Source organism: Rhamphochromis sp. 'chilingali' (genome assembly GCF_963969265.1).
Source record: "Rhamphochromis sp. 'chilingali' genome assembly, chromosome: 2".
NCBI lineage: Eukaryota > Metazoa > Chordata > Actinopteri > Cichliformes > Cichlidae > Rhamphochromis > Rhamphochromis sp. 'chilingali'.
In genome coordinates this window covers 30719351-30739573 of record NC_137930.1, presented here as the reverse complement: position 1 = coordinate 30739573, position 20223 = coordinate 30719351, and the positions used below count along the sequence as shown (strand labels likewise).

Genomic DNA, 20223 nt, shown 5'->3' with positions numbered 1-20223 from the left:
GTAGACAGGTAGTGTACCTGTGTAACAGTCCGGCTTTCCTTAAAACACATTTACAAATTAACACGTGCACAGGTTAATAATACTGTTGTGAACTGGGAGTAAAATAATGCAAATAAATAAATAAACACAAAAATCAAATTTAAATTTTAAAGTAGGTTTTGAGCTTCTTTATTGCGCCTCACACCCCTGGGGCGCTTCATTAGTTTGCTTCTACCTCCCCCTACCGACAATCATAAGACATCTAGCAACAGGACCAACCCATATTCTACAACCTAGGCTACTAGGCTAGTGATTTGCTTACATTTTTAATAGTAATGCCATCCTTTTTAGTATTTGAACTAAACCACCAAAGCCCTTCAGTTTACATGCAATACACTATAAACACCACATAAGCCTCACTAAATACACTTTAGCGAGGCTTTAAAAGCAAACACAAGCTAAAAGACTTCTAACAGACAGTCTAAACAAAGCTAACTTCAATAGACGTCTGTGCATCAACTTACTGATTTAAACAGTTTACTATACTTATATCTCTCGAGAGTTATAGGATGGACATTAGCCAAAGACAGTACCTGGACCTCCGAAATGCAAATTCTTCAAGTGTTACTGTTTAATTGAATCCATCGAAGAACTCAGTGTTTAGCTAATGAGCTGGAAGAGCCCGTCCTTGTTGTAGCTGTGGTTGAGATAATACTTATTCCAGCTAAATCTTGCAGCTAATCCATTTTAAAAGTGTCCTCACGGTGGCCTAAGCTAATTAATCATAATTTGGTTGGTCTAATACACTAATATTTATCAGTTTCGCTTCTGGGGAGAGCAAATAAACATGTCTCATTATACAAAACAAAAAAACAAACACTTTTTTTATGTGCACATAAAATGTGTGCAGCAACTCAGTGAAGGTCAAAATGAGCATCAGCGGGGGGGTGACATTGGTGTTGGTCTGAGTATTTTAGAAACTGCTGCAATCTGCTGTCATTCTCCTGCACAACTATCTCTAGGCTTGGTCTGAAAAGAGAAAATATCCAGTGAGGGGGCGAAAATACCTCATTGATGACAGAGTTCAGAGCAGAGCGCTTCAAGTTGATAGAAGGGGAACAATGGCCCAAATAAACAGTCATTACAACTGAGGTATGCAGAAGAAAATCTCTAAATGCACAATATGTGTCTTAAAGCAGATTAGCTGCAATAGAGGAAGACTCACTAGGTACCACTCCTGTCAGCTAATAATAGAAAACTGAGGCTACACACAGGCTCACCAAAACTGGTTAACAGAACACACAGAAAACCGTTGCCTTGATTTCTGCTGTGACATTCAGAGGGTATGGTCAGAATTTGACATAAACCATATGAAAGCATGGATCATGTCTAGTTTCTATTAACTCTCCAGGCTGTTGGTTCTGATGGTGTAGTCATGTGGGGGATTTTTTTCTTGACACACTTTAGGCCTCTTCATATCATATGAGCATTGTTTAAACACCACAGTCTCCCTGAGTATTGTTGCTGACCATGTCCAACCCTTTAAAACCACAGTGTGCCCATCTTCTGATGGCCCCTTTCAGCATAACGCACCATGTCGCAAAGCGCAAATGGCCTCCACAATCACAAATTTCAATCCAGCAGACCACCTGAGATATGCGGTATGAGTTTGGGATGTGCAGCCGACAATTCTGCATCCGAGGACTGTTTCCTTGTTTTATCTATGCCAAGAAGAATTAAGGCAGCTCTGAAGGTACAAGAACCAGCCTGTTTATGCCGAGAGCGAAAACACCACAAAGGACAGTATTTTAAATTAAAGAAATTCAGGTAAACTGTCAGTTTTAACTGATGACTACACCAACATGAGCTTTATTCATTTATGTAGAACACTCAGCCTAACAAAGGCTAGAACTATTTGCAATGCAACACAAGACACTATTTTCAGTTGAATTAAAACAGCTTTATTAGTGTACACAGTAAGAAGTTGTATATGCAAGGTAGTTGGAAAGCCTATGAAGTGAAGTGTTTGAAAAGACAAATTCTAAGAGACTGTCTAAGTGAATATGCTCCATTGACAGCAAGCAAAAGGAACAGCATGTATGATAAAAACAAAAGTACAACTATATAACAACACATCACTAGTGACATGTAGAAACTTCACTGTCTCCAAAGAACCACCTTCTTGACGATTCACCTGAAAGAGGCTTATTTGAAGATACACAATTGTCATCACAATCAGGAAACAAAAAGAAATAATAATAATAACAATAATAATACAACACGTGATCCTTAAATAGGAATGTGGACCTTCAGAATGTGTTGAATCAGCCGTCATGAAACCTTATTTGGTTTCATCTTCCCTCTGAGAGCTGGTAATTTGTAGGGCAGGCTAAAGTCTTAGGTGGCACTTAAAAACAAATAGAAGCGAAGGCTTTTGCTGGATCCCGGCAATACGCACAAAACAGTATGACTAGCCATCAGAAAAAAAACGAAAAAAAAACAAACAAAAAAAACCTTATCAATGTTTCTGCATAGAACAAACGTGGGTTAGCAATAATACACCATGATATCGTCACTTTAACATTTGGAAAGTCTGGCTATGACTTCCAGTCAACATTTTCCCTAATAAATAAAAAAAGAAAATATAAGACAGGTTGACAGATAAATAACAAAAAGATAAACAACATTTACCACATTGAGCTGGTTTTAGTCTGGTTACAGATGAGCATTAGTTAGGTGAAGAGTATAGGTCAACATTTGCCTGGGTCAAACCAGTATAAAGACAGGCAGGGCTCTAAAGTAAAGATAAAAATAAAGGCAATGAAGTACACTGCCTAATGAGAGACGTCATCCATCAACTGTGCGCTCTAAAACCCACCTACTGAAGTTTGACATCTTTGAATATGCAATAATGTATCATGTACCAGGATTTCTGGACTTCATGTCTTGGCCCTCATTATGTGAGAAGCTAAACCTTCATTTTGGTGTCCTTACTTAAAAAATAAAATAATAGCAATAATAATATGTCACATCTGCATCACTGATCAAGTAGAAGATGGGAATGTGTTTACGTGCACACCAACAACAGCTCTTTTATTTAGAGAATGTAAAATGAGGATACTGGGAATGTGACAGCAAGAGCCACAACAATGAGGCAAGTGAGTCCCATTATTATATATTTACATGTCCCACTTAAAATCCCAAGTAAAGAATTCACTTACAGTACAGAGACTTCAACTTAGTATCCCGTGTGCAAGTAAACACACTCATTGTTAATTAATGTGCATGTGTTGAATTACGGAACTCAATCAGCTTTTGATGCAGTTTGTTCACTGCACACTGGAATCTTAACTCCACAAATACACCTTTCAGCAACAGAGCTATATTAATTAATACCATGTGCTGTATACTCCATTGCGAGGCGGTTGGATTATACATCAATATCCAAAAGGTCAGTTATTTAGTCATCGAAACACCTTAATTTTTCTAATAGCTGTGGTACTTAACCATAAAATGCTCATCTTTAATTGTGGAGCTCAAACAGCCACTGGTGAATTTAAAGATTAAGCCGATCTTTGGTCAGACTCTGAGATGAAATACTGGTATCACTAAGATGACATCTGTAAGAGCCTAAATATGGTGAAAGTCTCCAAATTTCACACGTTGAAGAAAGAAAGGTATCAATTAGGACAATGTCAGTCATTGAGCGCAATGATAACTAAATGTGCTTTAAGTGGTAAATTCAGTGATAATGGTATATCCTATGCTACACGCACGCACACACACAAATAGTCATCAAGCTGTAATAATTTTCAAACTGAAGGTATGTTCTAAGAAAAATAAATTCTAATAAAAAGGAAGAAAGCTTTAAAGATTTTAAATATATTTATATGTAAAAAATACTCAGAAAATACAAAATGTAGCTAAAGGAAACAAGTAAAGAAAATAACTGTAGAGTAACTAGCTTGTGGAGTACTTAAAGCTTGAATACTTAAACGCTTTCAAACGCCAATGTCGGTACCAGCTGGCTTTCAGATAGGAAATTTTATTTATTTATTCATTTTTCAAATCAAATGAACACCAATTCATGCAATGTAAGGGCCCAAATCTTTACAGTAAATAGTCTAAAATAATAATCTTCTTCTGTGATTATCTTGAATCGAGTAGGCTTTTCAACACTTCTATATTTTCAATTTAAAAGCATACCTTGCTATATTTTACATGAAAGGCAACCATTTTTAATTTAGGATAGTGCAAGTGCAGAATAGAGGATGCTTGTTAATTACAGTCCAACACTGCAGGACTTTACTTACTGATAAAATGTCAATAATGATACACTATTGCAGAGATTTATGCCTCTTCCACAAATGTGAAACATAGGGAATAGGTGTTTATCTTTTCCTCTTGTTAGACGTAAGCAATAGTGAAGCCTTGTGTTTAATCTTAAGCCTGTGCATCTCAAAGTCTATACAGAGCTCCTCTTCACAAACAAGCCGATGTAACTGGAATAAAATAAGGAGAATGTAAGAGAGGGTGCATGGGAGGAACAAATTTTGGCCTAGTGTGACATATTGTAGACACTTGCTTCAAGTAATCCTCAACTTTAATTCCAATCATCTACACTAGGTGGTTAGTGATGACTACTACTATTTAATGGAAACTCCTCACCAACCAGTCCACACTTCGTATAAAGAGGAGACACTTTATCATTATGAAAACAAAGGAAAAGGAAAGCGTATATGGTTTGTGTGCAAGAGAAAATGCGAAGATGGGGTTCATGAGTAATTAAACCCCTTTAAGAGCAGAAGACTTTGCATTCCAACATAGTGAGGTCAGTGATAACAACAGCAAATGACTGACTGGGAGAAGAGAGGAGCATCCCAAATCAAATGGAAGTTTGGTCGCCAGAAAATGAAGATGTGAAGTTGGCTTTGGTCGATTGTGAGCCTGGAGTGGCAGTAGTACTGTTAGTCAGCGTCGTGTAAACGGAAATACTGACATGGGATCAAAGTTGTGCTGTGGTAAATAGGTAGTGAAGATGCGATCTGAACGAGTAGTTGGACAGACTGTCCAGCAAGTAGAAGGTCACATGCTCGATGCCCGAAGCAGCTGTTGCTGTGTCAGTGAGGGGGATAATAAAGCTCTGTCCTGCTTTGGGTTTTCAGATCAGAAATGTAGGCTCGCCCAATAGGACATCACTCTCTTGTCATTTTGATATTGCAAGGTGATCTCACTTGATGAGAACTAGAATGTGTCAGTTGTTCCAACAGAGTCAGGGTCTATTGTGGCATCACTTAATAAACCACTATTGTCAATTAGTGATGTCAAGCTCTTGTCCTCCGGGTCCAATGTGTGTGGGGGTTTTTTCTTCTTGTTTTTGTTTTGTTGTTTGTACATCACTTAAGACTGCATGGTGCTCTCCTTTAGGATACACTGTTCCAACACTGAAATGTCTGACTTTGTATCTGCAAAAGCAGGACACTGTTTAGGACATACTAGAGCAGCGCACTGAGGGTGAACCCATTTGGGTCAACACCTTATCCAACCACTGGAGGGGGCCATTGAGATGCAGTTCAATCCAACAAGGGGTGCTGGTGACTGTCTGACGCCTGCAAGGATAAAAATATAGCACATGGGTATGGGACAAAAGTAGCATTTCATGTGATTTGTTATTGATAATAAGCAGCATTTATAGATGGATTTCATATCAATATTCATTTTTTATTTTTTAAAGCACAAAAAAAAAAAACCCAGTATGTTAAACATTATTATGAGATTTCTTACGTGTGATTAAAAATACTAAAATGTACATCTGAGTTTGCAGTTTGTCCAAGACTGTTACATTGTGTGTTACTCTTGGCAGGATGCCTTTACTGCACTCACAGTCTGTTTGGGACATGCCAACCAACTACTACTCTGTTTAAATACAAAACTGTTTGGGGTGTAAAAAGCACCCGTTTTACCTTCCACTGAACACTGGGGAGCAGTAAGGCAAAAAGTCAGTCCTCATCCTTTGTTAATGATGTTCCATGCATTTAGCTCCTAAAAACTTAACATTTTACGTGCACACACAAACTATGACCACTTAAAATCTTGCACGAGCTGCTTCTCTACGACCTGCATGTAAGATATACTGCTGACACCGCAATAGAGAGTGAGAGTGTACCTAGATTTGAATTTCAAGTCCTTCATCACTTTCTCAAGTTAGGTTGCTGATTCACTATTTCTCCTTAAGACTAATTTACTTAGGTTCAGTCCATTAACTTGAAGGTATACAAGCTATGAGTCAGTGTTAAGGGAAACTACAGTCTTTTTCATGCACAGTCCAATAGCTTCAGAAAAGTCCCCCTAGAACAGCTTGAGAACTAATACAACTTCTATTGCTGACTATTCAACCATCACATCATGGCAAGCAAAATGTGCAGAGGTGAAGGGAACCACAAGCTTTGTCACAACTATTTGTGACACTTATGTGGCCTCTACCCACAAGCTCATTTTTAGTGCATAAAGAACTTAGATGGACACTGATGTGTACACAAAATTACAACCAAAAGTTGTTTTTAAAAAGGGAAGGTAGGCCTAAGCCTTTCAGTTCATAGAACCAGAAAAATATTGTTAGCAATCAGAGTCATGCCAACATTTGCAACATTAACAGTTTACAGAGAAATATAAATGAATTAAACGGCTCAGAAATTGCAAACACTATATTCCTGAGCAGTCCACAGAGAGAGAGAGACAACACTACTGAGTTTTACTGAGCAACTCTCTGGTCTGATGGGGACCAGAAAGCCCTCCATTCATTATGGATGGCAGTGTAAGAGAACATGTGCTTCAGAGACAAATTCACCTGTACTCAGCTCCCCAGCCCTTGACAAAGCTCATTCTGATGGTGCACATCCTGGTTAGTTGGTATACAGCCTCAAACCCTTGATTTACTGACTGGGCCAGCAGTGCGGCAAACTCCTGGTTGTTAAAAATCTTCAGATTACAGCCTATCAAAACAGAAAAAAAATACATTAGAAAAAGGAAACGAACAAAATGATGTGTGGGACTAATAATCCCCACCAGGAAAGATTTAATTTAGTTAATGCAAATACTCCGAGGACATTTCATTTTTCACATTTGTGCACATGTAACATTTTACAAAAATAAAGCCAAATTAACAACAAATTAAATAAATGTGCATTTCCAAAACCAGTAAGCTGAATATTAGAATTAGCAAGATCACAGTTGTGCTATATTTGTAGGTACCAAGCTGAACCATTGTGAGGAGTGGGTGTGTTGCATGTTAGGAATTATTCTACACAAGCCTTACAAATCTGACCCCTGAATGTTCAAAAGATCTTTGTGGTGCATTTCAGTACCACTGTGTGCTTCAGTAATGATAGCGTTCACACTGCTCTTTTGGCCAGGGATGAAATGTTCAAAGTTACATGGGTACAGATGAGTCAGAGTGTGGGTGAGTGTCTGAAAAGACTGTCACACTGTATTCCCTTTCTTCAAGCTCAATTTCATCAATATCAGAGGGGGGGGGGGGGTGTCTACATATCAGAGCTATTTTAATTAAAAAAAAAAACAAAAAACAAAAAGCACAGCCATCACGCACCATCATTTTCTTAATCTTTGTTTGGTGATACTTCCATTGGAGGAGGACCAACACTAAGGTTTTTTGTTTTTTTCCCCAAGAAGGGCACGAGCAGGTTGTATCCCCTGAGAAGGCAGAGATCCTTCAATGTGTACAGCAAAACACTAGGGATTTTCTATCAGTCGGACGCCAACAGACTAAACAAACCAATCTGGAAGGCCACCTCTGTGATACAAGCTGGACACGTTAGAAGCCCTCTGAACCACTTACTGTACAGGCAGCAGTGCACTTTTTACTAAGAGTGATTCAGCTCCAGACTGACTGACACAGGAAATTGTGGTTCATGCCATAACTGTGTTCAAATTAACACATATGCCTAGCAGAGAATCATCTCTCAAAAGTTTATCTCAACCCTGCAGTGTCACAGCACTTAACACTTACTGATTTACTTCACTGTACTGCACTTTCTGCTACTGAGAAACTTTAATAGCATCTGATATCTGCTATGCTGTTTCTACTACACTAGGTAAGTCACTTTTTTATAAACTTAGATTTTTTTTTTTACTGTATTGTATGCTACTACCTAATATTGTCAGCCAAACATTTACTTATTTAACATTTTTTAATACTCATTTTGATCCCAGATTAGTTTTTACCTTTCTGAGACATTTGCAAAATTCACATCTTTAGGATAAATAAAGTACATCTTCTATACTGTATCTTGTAAGCAAACCAGGCAGGACCTTTTTAAACTGTTGTATAAGAATCATTCAGCTTTATTTAAAAAATAAAACAAAACATGTACAAACCTGGTGGTATCTTGCAGACTGTGGCAGGGTGCCAGCCATATCGTTGATTGCAGTTAGGACTCTGGACAAAAATGGCACTGTCACTGAGGCACTCGGCAAACACCTCCCCTCCGATATAATACAATCTCACGCCACGACCTGCAGAATGTATCACAGAAAAATTAATGTGAAGCTAACGAAAAAAAGACAGGAAAAAAAATCACAAAGGCTTACTCTGGAGCAAAGCTTGAACTTGAGTGAAATATCAGTGGACATAGTGCTATGGAAAGTCTTAAATCAGTCACACCTATTCAGCAACATGTCTTTATCAGATAGATTTTTAAAGCCATCACTGAAAGAACTGCTGTATTTCTCACAGCACCTTTACAATTGAAATCTCTGTAAAGACACATTTACAGCTCAAGGACGTCAGTGTAATGAATCTGAGATTCATAGTGCAGGTATTGTTAAAGTGCCGCAACACTGTAAAAATCCTTAAAAAGAGCTTTTCCCACACAGAGTAGCTGCTACACCATGTTATTTTTGAGTGTGTGGCAGTGTATGCTGTACCTATATGTCTCCTTGTCATTTCAACAGTAGCATTTCTGTTAACATTGCTGAGAAGCCCTAAACAGAAGCGTTCAGAGTTGGAGGGATCGGTGAAGCCATCAACGGTCAGGGATGGCTGTGAGGCATGGAACGTCTCTCCAACCCGCTGGTTTAGCTCGTAGTAAGCTATAGAGCACCAGAATGCTGGTTCGCTATAGGTGACTGGCTGAAGGTCTGAAAGAAAGAAATCAAGGTGGTAATGTTTAAAGTTTTCATTGAATCATTTATTGATCATTTCCAAGGAAACTAAAGATAAATAAATAAACCAATAAATCGCTCTTACCCAGGCCGTGACTGACAGGCGACAGGGTGCTCGGTGACATTTCTGCTGGTGAGCCTGATGACAAAAACATACAACACATTACATCTTGTTGTACTCTGTTTTGCATTTTAAACACTGCCTGTGTAAAACACACTGCTGTAATGACGTGCATGTGTGAGGAAAAAAAAAATCCAGAAGTTTACATGCGAGTATAATCTTAAGGATATTTCCAAGTGCTAAACTCAACTAATCTACCTGATTCCATACTTTGATTCATCTGCTGGTCGCTGGTTTCACCATCTTCACTCATATAGCCAGGTGGAGGAGTGTCTGTAAAAAAGGAACATTAAATAAGATGTGTATTCTTAACAGCAACCATTGCTTAAAACCCAAACAAAGCCAAGGGGTTTTTATACTAAACCAAAGCTCAAGAGTTAGCACAGAAAGATCAGTTGTTACTTTAAACAAATGAGTGAAACTACCGAAATATGAAGGAAAACATACATACCTGGTATATAGTTATTAGGAGGATCTATGCCTGCAGGGAAGTTGGTGTTTTCAGGAATGGAGTTTGTAAAGTCGTCTAGAGGCGGAAGCTCTGTCAGAATCTCTGTGTGACGTGGGACCAACACCGGTGGCAGCACTGAAGAGAAAAGGAGTGTTATTGACAAGTACAGATGGAAATTGTTATACCAATTAATATGATATAATTATATGCATTTTTCCACTAAATATAATCTTGTAAAAAGACGAATGAACACTAATATAAACACATTTAGACTGATTTTAACAGCACAAAACGGAAAGAGACTAGGAGATCTAAAACAATGATTTTGCTATGACTACCATGCTCATAGGGTTGTTCAAGGACATCTTGAACACCAGAACCAAAAGTACTTGAAGTAAGAGGACACACAATTCTCAAGGACCCTTACCAGGTGTCTCCACTCTCTGGTAATGGTAGGGATTGACACACACTTCATCCTTCTTAAGGTTAAATGCATACTGGCAGGTGTCAATGGCCCTCAGCTCATGGTGGCTGTGAAGGTCAGGCCATCTCCACAGGCGGCAGTAGATGACGTGAGGCAGGCCCTTACGATGAGACACCTGAAGACGGCCATCCAGTGACCTAAGCGAGAGAAGATGAAAAGCAGCTCATAATGTGCCAAGATCTTCACAAAAAACTCTCAGAAACTCTGAAAGGTGATTGTGTCATTTCTGGTTTGAAAGTGCTTACTAATATATATATATTTTTAAAAGTTACTGGATATGTTGCATGGCTAAACCTTATTTTAAAAGCCTACCTGCTAGTTGATTATTTAAAAAGCTATAAAGAAAGCTTTTCAGTGGAAATGACCAGCTACATTATTTCCTTATCGTCTAAATAATAAGGGTGGGGGAAAAAAATCGATACTGTGTAGTATGGTGATATTTTGTTTGCTAATTATGTATCGATACAGGGACAGCAGAAATCGATATTCTGTTACAAAAAGGTTTTTGTGCTCTGACTTCAGAGCATGTTGATCCTTTTTCTGAGCAAGAATCATTCCTTCACTGTCCAAATGTGTTTAACTTGTTTTTTGGCAGCAATAAACATGACAGTTTACTTATTTTAATTTAAGACATGTTTTATTTTAATTAAGTTTAAAACTTTTTTATTTAATGTAAAATTATATTTTGTTTTAATTTACTTTCAAATTCTTCAGTTGCTGAAGGGGCTGCATAGTTTTCATAAATTGCATAGTTCAGAATAGCTATAATTGTACCAGATGGTTGCATTCAGTTAAGTTGGACTAGACTGTAAAACAAACCGTTCAGTTTGTCAACAATAAAACTGACTGAAATGAGAGAAAGACTGAGTGTGAGACTTTGATATCAGATAAAATGAATATTGATAAAGTTTACCTTTATGGAGAGAATCTGAATATCGCAAAATATTTTAAAAAATTACAATAATATCGTATCGTGCGTTAAGTATTGTGATAATATCGTATCGCGGGATGTATGGTGATTCCCACCTCTACTAAATAACCAAAAATGCAAAGTTGTAGCACAAGTTGTGATTACATCTGGTTTAAAAAACAAAAACAACAGAAATGACCCCATCTTAAAAAAACAATAGGCATTACTTTTTTCTGCACAACTTTTGCAATAATGAAGACATATGTAGTAAATCTGTTGGATCACTGTATTTTTCATGCATGTGAGTATATTCACCTGCTGTGGTCAGGATATCCGTACATGCCTGCTGAGTCCCACTGCTCTATCATGTGGCCTGAGCCTAGACCCCAAAGGTCTGAGCAATTGCTACAGACACAGAAACACACAGGCACGCACACCAAAGACATGCATACACATACACACGCACACAAGTGGAAAAAGAAAAAAAAAAATACAAAATGAAAGCAAACAGATGGTAAACATGAGGCGTTTCATTCCAAATTAGTACGATGAAATCACAGATATGTACAGTTGGTAACTCAATGGCATGAAGGAAGGAAAAAGCTCCACCTTCAGTTTCCCAGTAAGAGACCAACAAGATGACAGATGACTGCAAGACAAATCCAAATCAGACAATAGTGATGTGGTGCAATCAGGTGACACAGAATGGCTCCGTAAGATAATACAATTCCAGGCATGCATCCAATTGTCATTTACTTGACTTAGGTGGCTAATAAGCCGCTAAAATGCACAACTGCAAAGAACACACAAACAAATAAAAATAAAATAAAACCACACATTTGGGCATGTTTTTTTCAAAAACATGAGAAGTGTGATGTGAAGAAATATATTAATCTAAACATGAATGATATGTGAATGAGGACATTTAAAAAAAATAAATAAATAAAAAAATCACTAAACACTTCGTGTGTCAAGACGTGAGAAAAGAAAAAAGAAAAAAAAAAGGATACAACACTAATGTGTATCTGCATATAAGGAGTTTGTGTGAGAGATCCTGTTGTCTGATTAGAGCAAAATGATTGTCATGCCTGTCTGTGCAAGGTTCTCTATCTCGAAGCTTATCACCCTACTTGCATAGTTTTACAACTACAAGAATCACAGATAGCACTTTGCCTTCTTCCTTTCCTACTTAAAAAGGTCAAAAGTACAAGGTCTCTTGAGTCCATCGTCAAAAAGCCCCCTGTCTGGGAACCCTTGATCTTCATCTATTCACCTATTGATCACTGGAGATAATTTGACACAAAACTAGAACTGTATTTTAAAAGAGTCTTCTTGCAAGTTTAACCAAAGTATGCGCAAAACATTAGGCTGTTGTCATTTAAAATTTCCATTACCACCAACTATCTCCAGAAATAGCAGAGCTGCTACAGTGTTTCCTACCTCCAGTCAGAAAGAAACCTACAAACACCTTGCAATACTCGAGATACCTTTTTCCACATCCTTCACTCCACCCACAAAAAGACCAAAAGAAAAAAAAAATTATCTTAGACTTTATCGTCACTTTCTTGAGCTTAAAGGAAATTAGAGGCGATGTGACGTACTATGCAGCTAAAAGAATCCAAGCTGTGTAGTTACAACCCTTAAAACATACTGTCTAAACAAATGTCTTTCGGTAACTATCATGATTTTATCAGTTCTATATCAGAAACTACAATCTAACCTACATTCCTCAATGAGAAGAAAACAGCAGACATTTAGCATCATGCAAGGCTTGTCTTTTTCATTTACAGGACATGGATGACAACATATGATGAGCCATTCTCATCTGTGCTAAAATCTCTGACAACTTCCTCAACAGTTAGACCACTTTCAGATGCACTGTTTAGAATACAGTACATAACCACATACAATACTGTGCAAAAATGTTGTGCTGGCCCTCATTTCTTTGCATCTTGCTTCTATGACGGCTTGGGCTGCATTTCAGCCCTAGGTGTTGGGGATCTTGTAAGAACTGATTGTATCATGATTACAGAAAAGTATCATTAGATTTTGATCCACCACACAATACCATCTGGAAAGCATCTGATGGGCTGCAACTTTCAGTCTGGCAATGATCCCAAACACACTCGAATGGAAAACTGTCAGTTTCAGTTATTGATTGGTCTCCCCTGAGCCTGGACCTCAATATTATTGAAGTGGTAAGGGATCATCTAGACAGAGAACAAAACAAAAGACATCTGGCATCCAAAGAACTTTGAATGTCCTTCAAGAGAACAATTCCTGAAGACTACTTAAAGAAAGCTTGCCTAAGTTAGATTAAGTCTACTACAATTGTACAAACCCTGTTTTTGCCTTTTATACTGTATTTACATTTAGGTTTTTACATGTTTGAATACATCACTGCACATATTTCTACAGTTTCTTAGCAAAATATAAAGAAATGATGGGTACCTTAAAACTTTTGCAAAGTACTGATTTTATATCTATATATCTATCTATCTATCTATCTATCTATCTATCTATCTATATATATATATATATATATATATATATATATATATATATATATATATATATATATATATATATATATATATATATATATATATATATATATATATATATATATATATATATATATATATATATATATATATATATTATGCGCGCTCATCCATTCAGAGTACATCTACACAAATGCATTAAAGACTGCAATGTAATTATGTCTGTCTGACCTCAGCCAGAAATCTGACCAGAGTGCACTGCTGAGAAACTATCTGCCCACCAAGGACGTCGTCTAATATTCCTTAATACAGAAGGTGAACCTGTGTGTGCTACAAGGCCAAAAAAAGGAAAAAAGAAATACAGTGCAAACTCCATCACATTAGCTGCATTTACATTTCTGGTCACCTCACAAAGCCCTCAATTGTTTCACAAACTAAGTTACAAAAAATGGAAGGAAAGCAGGAAAGCACCAGTCTGCCAAACCAGACACATGCTAGTTTCAACTCCATTATATTCTCGGTAAATCTGACCAGCATTCTCTGTGACTATATGGGTTTCTACCCCAATACTCCAGCTTCGTCCCACAGTCAAAAGGTGAGCTTGTTTTGTTAATTGGCCATGGATAAGAGGTAGATACAGTGCTTTTAGTGTACAGAATAAGACACTTGCATGGATGTATGGTTAAATGTGGCCTGTAGTCTAAAGCACATATGTAGGACTAGAAAAATGTTATTGAAATGCCAATTGCTTTGAACACCTGATGTAAATTAGATCTGAATTTTCATTTCTTTTTCTTCTCCATATCTGTCAAAAGCTACCAATAGAAAGCAATGGGTTGAGTGATCAAGAATAGCACCCATCAATTCAGTGACAGGCCAGTCTGAGTGTGCTGATTTATGGTCAGCATAAGTACGTAGTGTGGTACTAAAATAATACCAAATTATAATTTGTAATTAACATGAGGCTTAAGACAGAAAGGAGAGAAAGACTACATTGCATAAAACACTTGAGAAGGGAAGCTTCTAATAATCCAATCCTCAGTGAATTAATGAAAGGTGATCACGTGTACTTTGTTGGGTTTCCATGACTTTTTTGTCTCACCTCATCTGGAGACTTCCAACACCTTCTCATGTGACAAACAGAAATCTACTGAAGCCATATGTAAGAGAGGTAGCCAGCGACTATTTGAACTAGGTATTATGGCAAACAGTTTCAGAATGAAAAGAATAAATAGATGCATTTTCTTTTGTTTTTTCTTCACTTGTTTGCAAAAACTGCAATTTGTTAAGAGAATATTCTTCACTGTAACAAACTGCACAACTCATTTTTTAATAGAATTTCATCAGCTTTTGTAATCATATAATGTTCATCATATTTCAAACAGTTTGTTAACTGGTGCAGAATGCTTTACATACCAAAGGTATTCTTAAGTTTTTGGACATTGCTTCAACAGCTATTCACATTTGGTTGTCTCTTACTTTATTGCTTGAGAGTTGTAATAACATAATTTCTACAAAACTTACTGGACTTAAAGTGCTTCATGAAGTGAAGTGGCCAATGCAGAGTGCTAATTAAAAAAAAGCAGCTATTTAATTAGTAACGCCTGCTGTTATCTGAAAGTACTTAAAAGTATGCTACCAGTTAAACAACAACATTATGCTCCTACCTTTGAAGCCAGAGACGTTTATTACTTAAATAACATTTAGATCTTTGATTTGAAAATAAACTTTATAGAATTAGGAGACGAGATGGTGCAAACTACTGGCGCAAGACAAAAAAAATTTCTGAATATATTTTAAAGATAAATTCTAGAATAGGCACGTTAATCTTTTCACTGTTTTCACTGTCATTATATTATGCTGCTATTCATACTGTCATTATATTAATGCTGCTATCCTGTATATATTGTACATACTATTGTTTGAGTACTTACGATTGTTTTTTTTTGTACTTTTTATATTTTACATTTATATTTATTATTGAAACTTGCACCAAGGGAGTGGCACTCCAATTTCGTTGTACTCTGTACAATGACAATAAAGGCTATTCTATTCTATTCTATTCTATTCTAATCTTTTCACTGTTTTCGATCAAATTCATCCGAATGATCAGTCATCGGTATAATGTTCTCAAAGGAAACACTGAAATCAGCTCAGGCAGTTCATATTCTTAAGGTGCAGAAGACCACAAGGCTGATGCAATCAAAGATTATCAGAGAAAAATCAATATAGAGCAAACTCTGCAGACGGTGTGAATGCACCCCCGAGTTCTGCATATAGGTTAGTGAGTTCTAATGAAAGCAAGCACAAGATGGTTTTGGTTGGCAATGCATGCAGGACATCTGTTTCCTCCAACCTGGTTTCACTTCTGCTGCCTTGCTAACCTATGGCACAAAGTATTGGGGAAGTGGACCCACTGTTGCATAACGGAGACTTCTTTCTGCAAATGTGTGGGTGCCTGTCACTCTTTTTCTTACTTTCATGTGTGTTGATATACCTCACTGCACTCACTAATTTGCGGTATTGTGGCACACCATTCCATGCTGCCAGCAGATTTGTTTTTGTGTGGAAGTGTGACAGTGCTGAAAAAAGCAACTGCATTGTTCACTGTTGTAGTCTTCATTTTTAACCATTCAGTGGAAATGAAAAAATTTGCTTTATATAAATGTATTAATGCACAAAGCTGTTGTGAATGAGCGTCTACAGTTCAGAGACAAAAAAAAAAAAACATAGAAATACAGGATCTCTGGGTCCCTATCTTACCTGGGTATGGTGACACACTTTGTGTTGCTGTTCTGTGTACTGATCGCTTTCTCTAGCTCGTCCAATTGTCCCGTCTTCTTAAGCTTCTTTACCAAGCTTTTAACTGCTTTTTCACACCACTTCTCCTCCTGTCCACCTCCATTCTGCTCCCCAACCCCTCCGATTCCTGCTCCTCCGCTCCCCGCTGGAGTCTTCTTCCATCCCAAGAGCCGCTTCACAACAGGTGGGGTGAAGGGAAGGATGGAGGACATGGTAGCTTGTTGAATGTTCTGATGCCCCTCTTAATCTGTCTTGAGTTGGGAAAGAAGGGTTTGGGGGAGTGATATAGTTGACTGGTCTGAACTCACTGTTAATATACCCAGCGTATGTATGTCTTTTACGAGTAATGTTTGATCAGAACTAAGGCATTGGTCTTCAGAAGTCAAACTAAATATAGGGATTGAAGGGGAATAAATCCAAAGAAACCTAGAAAACAGAGAGAAAACACACATTAACATTTGTGCACAAAAATATTAAGTGAGATGAACAATTGAATGTATTTCTTTTAAACTTAAAGTTGTTGTTTTTTTTAATCATTTGTATCACAGCTTTCCACTATCACCTCTCCCACTGCACACAAAGCACAAAAATTTGATGCATCCGTATTAACAACCATCTCTCACCTCTCATATATTGTTTTTTTTTTATTAAAGCCATTAACACCTAACTTTTGCAAACACTTTAAACAGAGACATATTTTTAGGACTACAACACTCACAGGTCATTTCACTGGCTATTTAAAGATATATAGAAATGATGAACAGCATTTGATTTGAAAATCTGAGTACTTAACTGACATAGCCTAAAAAAATGCCACCAATACACTATTTACAGAAACATGTTTCAAGTACAGGCAACAGAGCAACACTTATACATATTTATGACAGTCCTATATTACAAAGCAGTATTTGGGGCTTAGTGGAGGGACTTTAGGTTCAACCCAAGTTTTGAAACCCACTGCCTACTTATTAACTTAATATAACTTTCACTTTTGTCATTTTCTGGCAACAACTAATTAGACATACCCTGTGGTTACTAGCAGTTTTTAAGCAATTTTATATGTTGTTGTTTAGCCTTTAAAATAGTTATATAACACTAAAAGAACGCTAAGGCTGGTATAAAGCTTTGACCTTGTATAAAATTTGCAGTTCTACTTACCTGCCAGTTTAAATTCTGTTTATATTTTTGTTCGTTACTTGCTCTCACACAGTCTAAAACCACCAGGGTTGCATCCATCTTACCAAGCTAATGCTCAACCTGTGCTTCTATGACAGAGTTGTGGTGCTGAGAAGTCTACTAACTTACATATACAAAGCTTACTTGCTGGTTTTCTACTGGGCTTTAAATAGAGTTTTTATGTGCTGCTCCAGTCTTCCTAACCACACATTAATATACTTCTTATTTATATCATTTACATACAATGCCCACCAGACACATACAATGCTGCTTTGGTTGCAGTAAATGTGCTACTTTTAGCTTGACATGTGTCTTTGACCACTTCATATTTTCTATTATTGTAGTTTTCTATTATTGTTTCTATTGTAAAGTAGAATAGGCCACCCCGCTACCAGTAAATGTATGCATGTTTGTGCCATATGTGGCCAACACCACTGTGTGAATGTGCTCATAGCTAGACTTGAAAAGCCTAGCTTGACTTATCGAGTTGATAGGAACCGTTGTGTGACCACTTAGCCCGACTGCCGATGTTAGAGTGAGTGAACCCAAATATCACAATTCATCCTGGTATACTGGATTTGCTTGTTAGTACAGCCCCCTTGCATTTCACTATTTACACCAAATTTTTTGGTCCCTAATGTAGTTATTCAGCATCACATGCATGTTGTTCATACAAATGCAGCTCTAGACAAATCAATACTAAACTTTTGAAGGATCCTAACCCATATAAATCTGTTATTCCAAATGGTGGATGGTGCACTTGATCCTGTTCCCCAGTATATAGTCGGCTTTGGAAACAACTAAAGGGTATATAATTATGCTAAAGTATTGTTTTTACTTAACAGGGAAGAACACCCATCTTAGGTAGCAATCTATAGCATTTCTGTAACCAAAACCTGTTATTACCCTATCATAAGGAAACTGAGGACTGTTTAATCCTGGTCAGTAGCAGGTTCCTAGAGGGAATTTCAGATGAAACCTGCTGGCCCACCTACTCCTGATAAACTCTTAAGCTTCCAGGATGCTTTTCTTTAGACTTTCAATCTGATATTCCCCTTCACTACAACTGAGTGGAGCAATTCTAAACCTCAACCTCACCCTCAATTGGACTAGCAACTAAGCAGAAAACAGCTCATGAAATGTGGAACACACACTAAACACCAAGTTCAGGACACTGATGTGAGCTTTGACTCGCAAGTGTAACCTCCTCCTGTATTAGACCTGTCTTTTTTATTACAGAGAGCCATTTTCTAGCCTATTGATGGAAGAGCACACATGCTCAGACTGTGCAATTCAAACAGGACCTCCAGAGACAACTGTAATTGAATTACTAAAGGAAATTTGAAAATACATCTTCTTTGCGGACTCAGTCTTGCCAAGACGTATACTCCATTGCTTTTGGATTAGACAGCTGCACTACAGATCAATGGACTCTAATAAATCCAGACAGAACTACTGGCAGATGCAGATTTCTCAAGTTAGCTGCCAGGTGGAAAGGATAAATATCCTTAGTGTGTTACTCTGAAAGTCCAAGCTCCTTCTAAGAATTATTTTCACTTAATGCTTAACCCTTGGACTCCTACAGTAAGAGCAGCTTCCAGAGAGAGACCTTTCCTTAAAATAATTAACTACAAGCTTAATTCTGTGTTTGTTTGATACTTTCCAAACAGCAAAGCACGCCAAGCAATATTTCTAGCTGCAGTACGCAAAATAACAGCTACTGGATGAAAGCTTAATGGCTTTTTCAATAAACGGATTGAGTTCAATGAAAAGCAATTATTTGGTCCACATGAATGATCACTTAAGCGTTGTGGTTAATATGCTGAAGAGAAGCAATGGTTTTTCGAAATAACAAAATCTCAGGGACAAGCCGCTGGCGAGTGTGAGAGCCTTCAAAGTGAACACAAAGTCTCAATGCAAGTTAAGGAGTCAGGAGAACAAAACGTGCCGATTAGGCCGTTTGTTATTTGCTCCTCGGCCATTCGTTGATTCGTGTCAACTCGAAATCCTGGCATACTATCGGGATCTTACGAAGGGAATAAGCAACAATAATATGTCTGCAACGATCTGTTTGGGTTACTTCTTCTCCGAGATCGCCTGCATAACACACGCGATTCGAAGAATAAGCTAACGCTACTTAATGGCAAGGGGATGTAGACTTCAACGAGCCACAAAAGGCGAGTTGGTCTCATTGCTGGCTGTCATTTGCCCTCAGCCACATATTGGTGAAGATATTAGGGTTTCTTTTGTCTCGGAATGACTGATAGTTCCCCCTCACCCTCTTCACCTCGCCCCCCTCTCTCTCTCAAAAAAACAACAAAAAAAAAAAAAAAACAAGAGTGCGAAAAAATCTGCTAGCAACCTTGCTACTTTGTCACAGACAAACAGGTCTGTGGCATGTTTTGTCGCTTACAAATCAATTCTCTTTCATTATTTAAAAAAAAAAACACGCTTACCCAGCACCGAGATAAAGTGAAGCTTAACAGTCACTGGAGTACCTGTGAAAAAAGCCTGCTTGCTCATTTTGAATTCATCCAGAGATACTTTGAAATGTATTTTCCACCTCCTAGCCGCCGGGATGATGGCTCCTCATTCAAAGCTCAACCAAACATGTAT

General features: G+C 37.6%; 1 protein-coding gene across 3 annotated transcripts; it reads right to left on the bottom strand.

Annotated features, from left to right (window-relative positions):
• Positions 1–1924: 1924 nt before the first annotated feature.
• Positions 1925–20222, bottom strand: smad2 (SMAD family member 2). 3 transcript variants are annotated; one of them, XM_080876008.1, is made up of 11 exons: positions 20064–20222; positions 16393–16857; positions 11441–11530; positions 10159–10352; positions 9732–9866; positions 9479–9553; positions 9245–9298; positions 8923–9135; positions 8374–8511; positions 6827–6971; positions 1925–5588 (listed from the first exon to the last, which is right to left on the bottom strand). In XM_080876008.1, exons 2-11 carry the CDS (start codon positions 16641–16643, stop codon positions 5465–5467), a joined length of 1419 nt encoding a protein of 472 aa, XP_080732134.1. In that variant the 5' UTR covers positions 16644–16857; positions 20064–20222; the 3' UTR covers positions 1925–5464. The 3 variants fall into 3 exon arrangements, with proteins under 3 accessions (XP_080732134.1, XP_080732136.1, XP_080732135.1); XM_080876010.1 differs by having other exon boundaries at positions 9491–9553; XM_080876009.1 differs by having other exon boundaries at positions 20106–20210.
• Between the last annotated feature and the right edge of the window lies 1 nt (position 20223).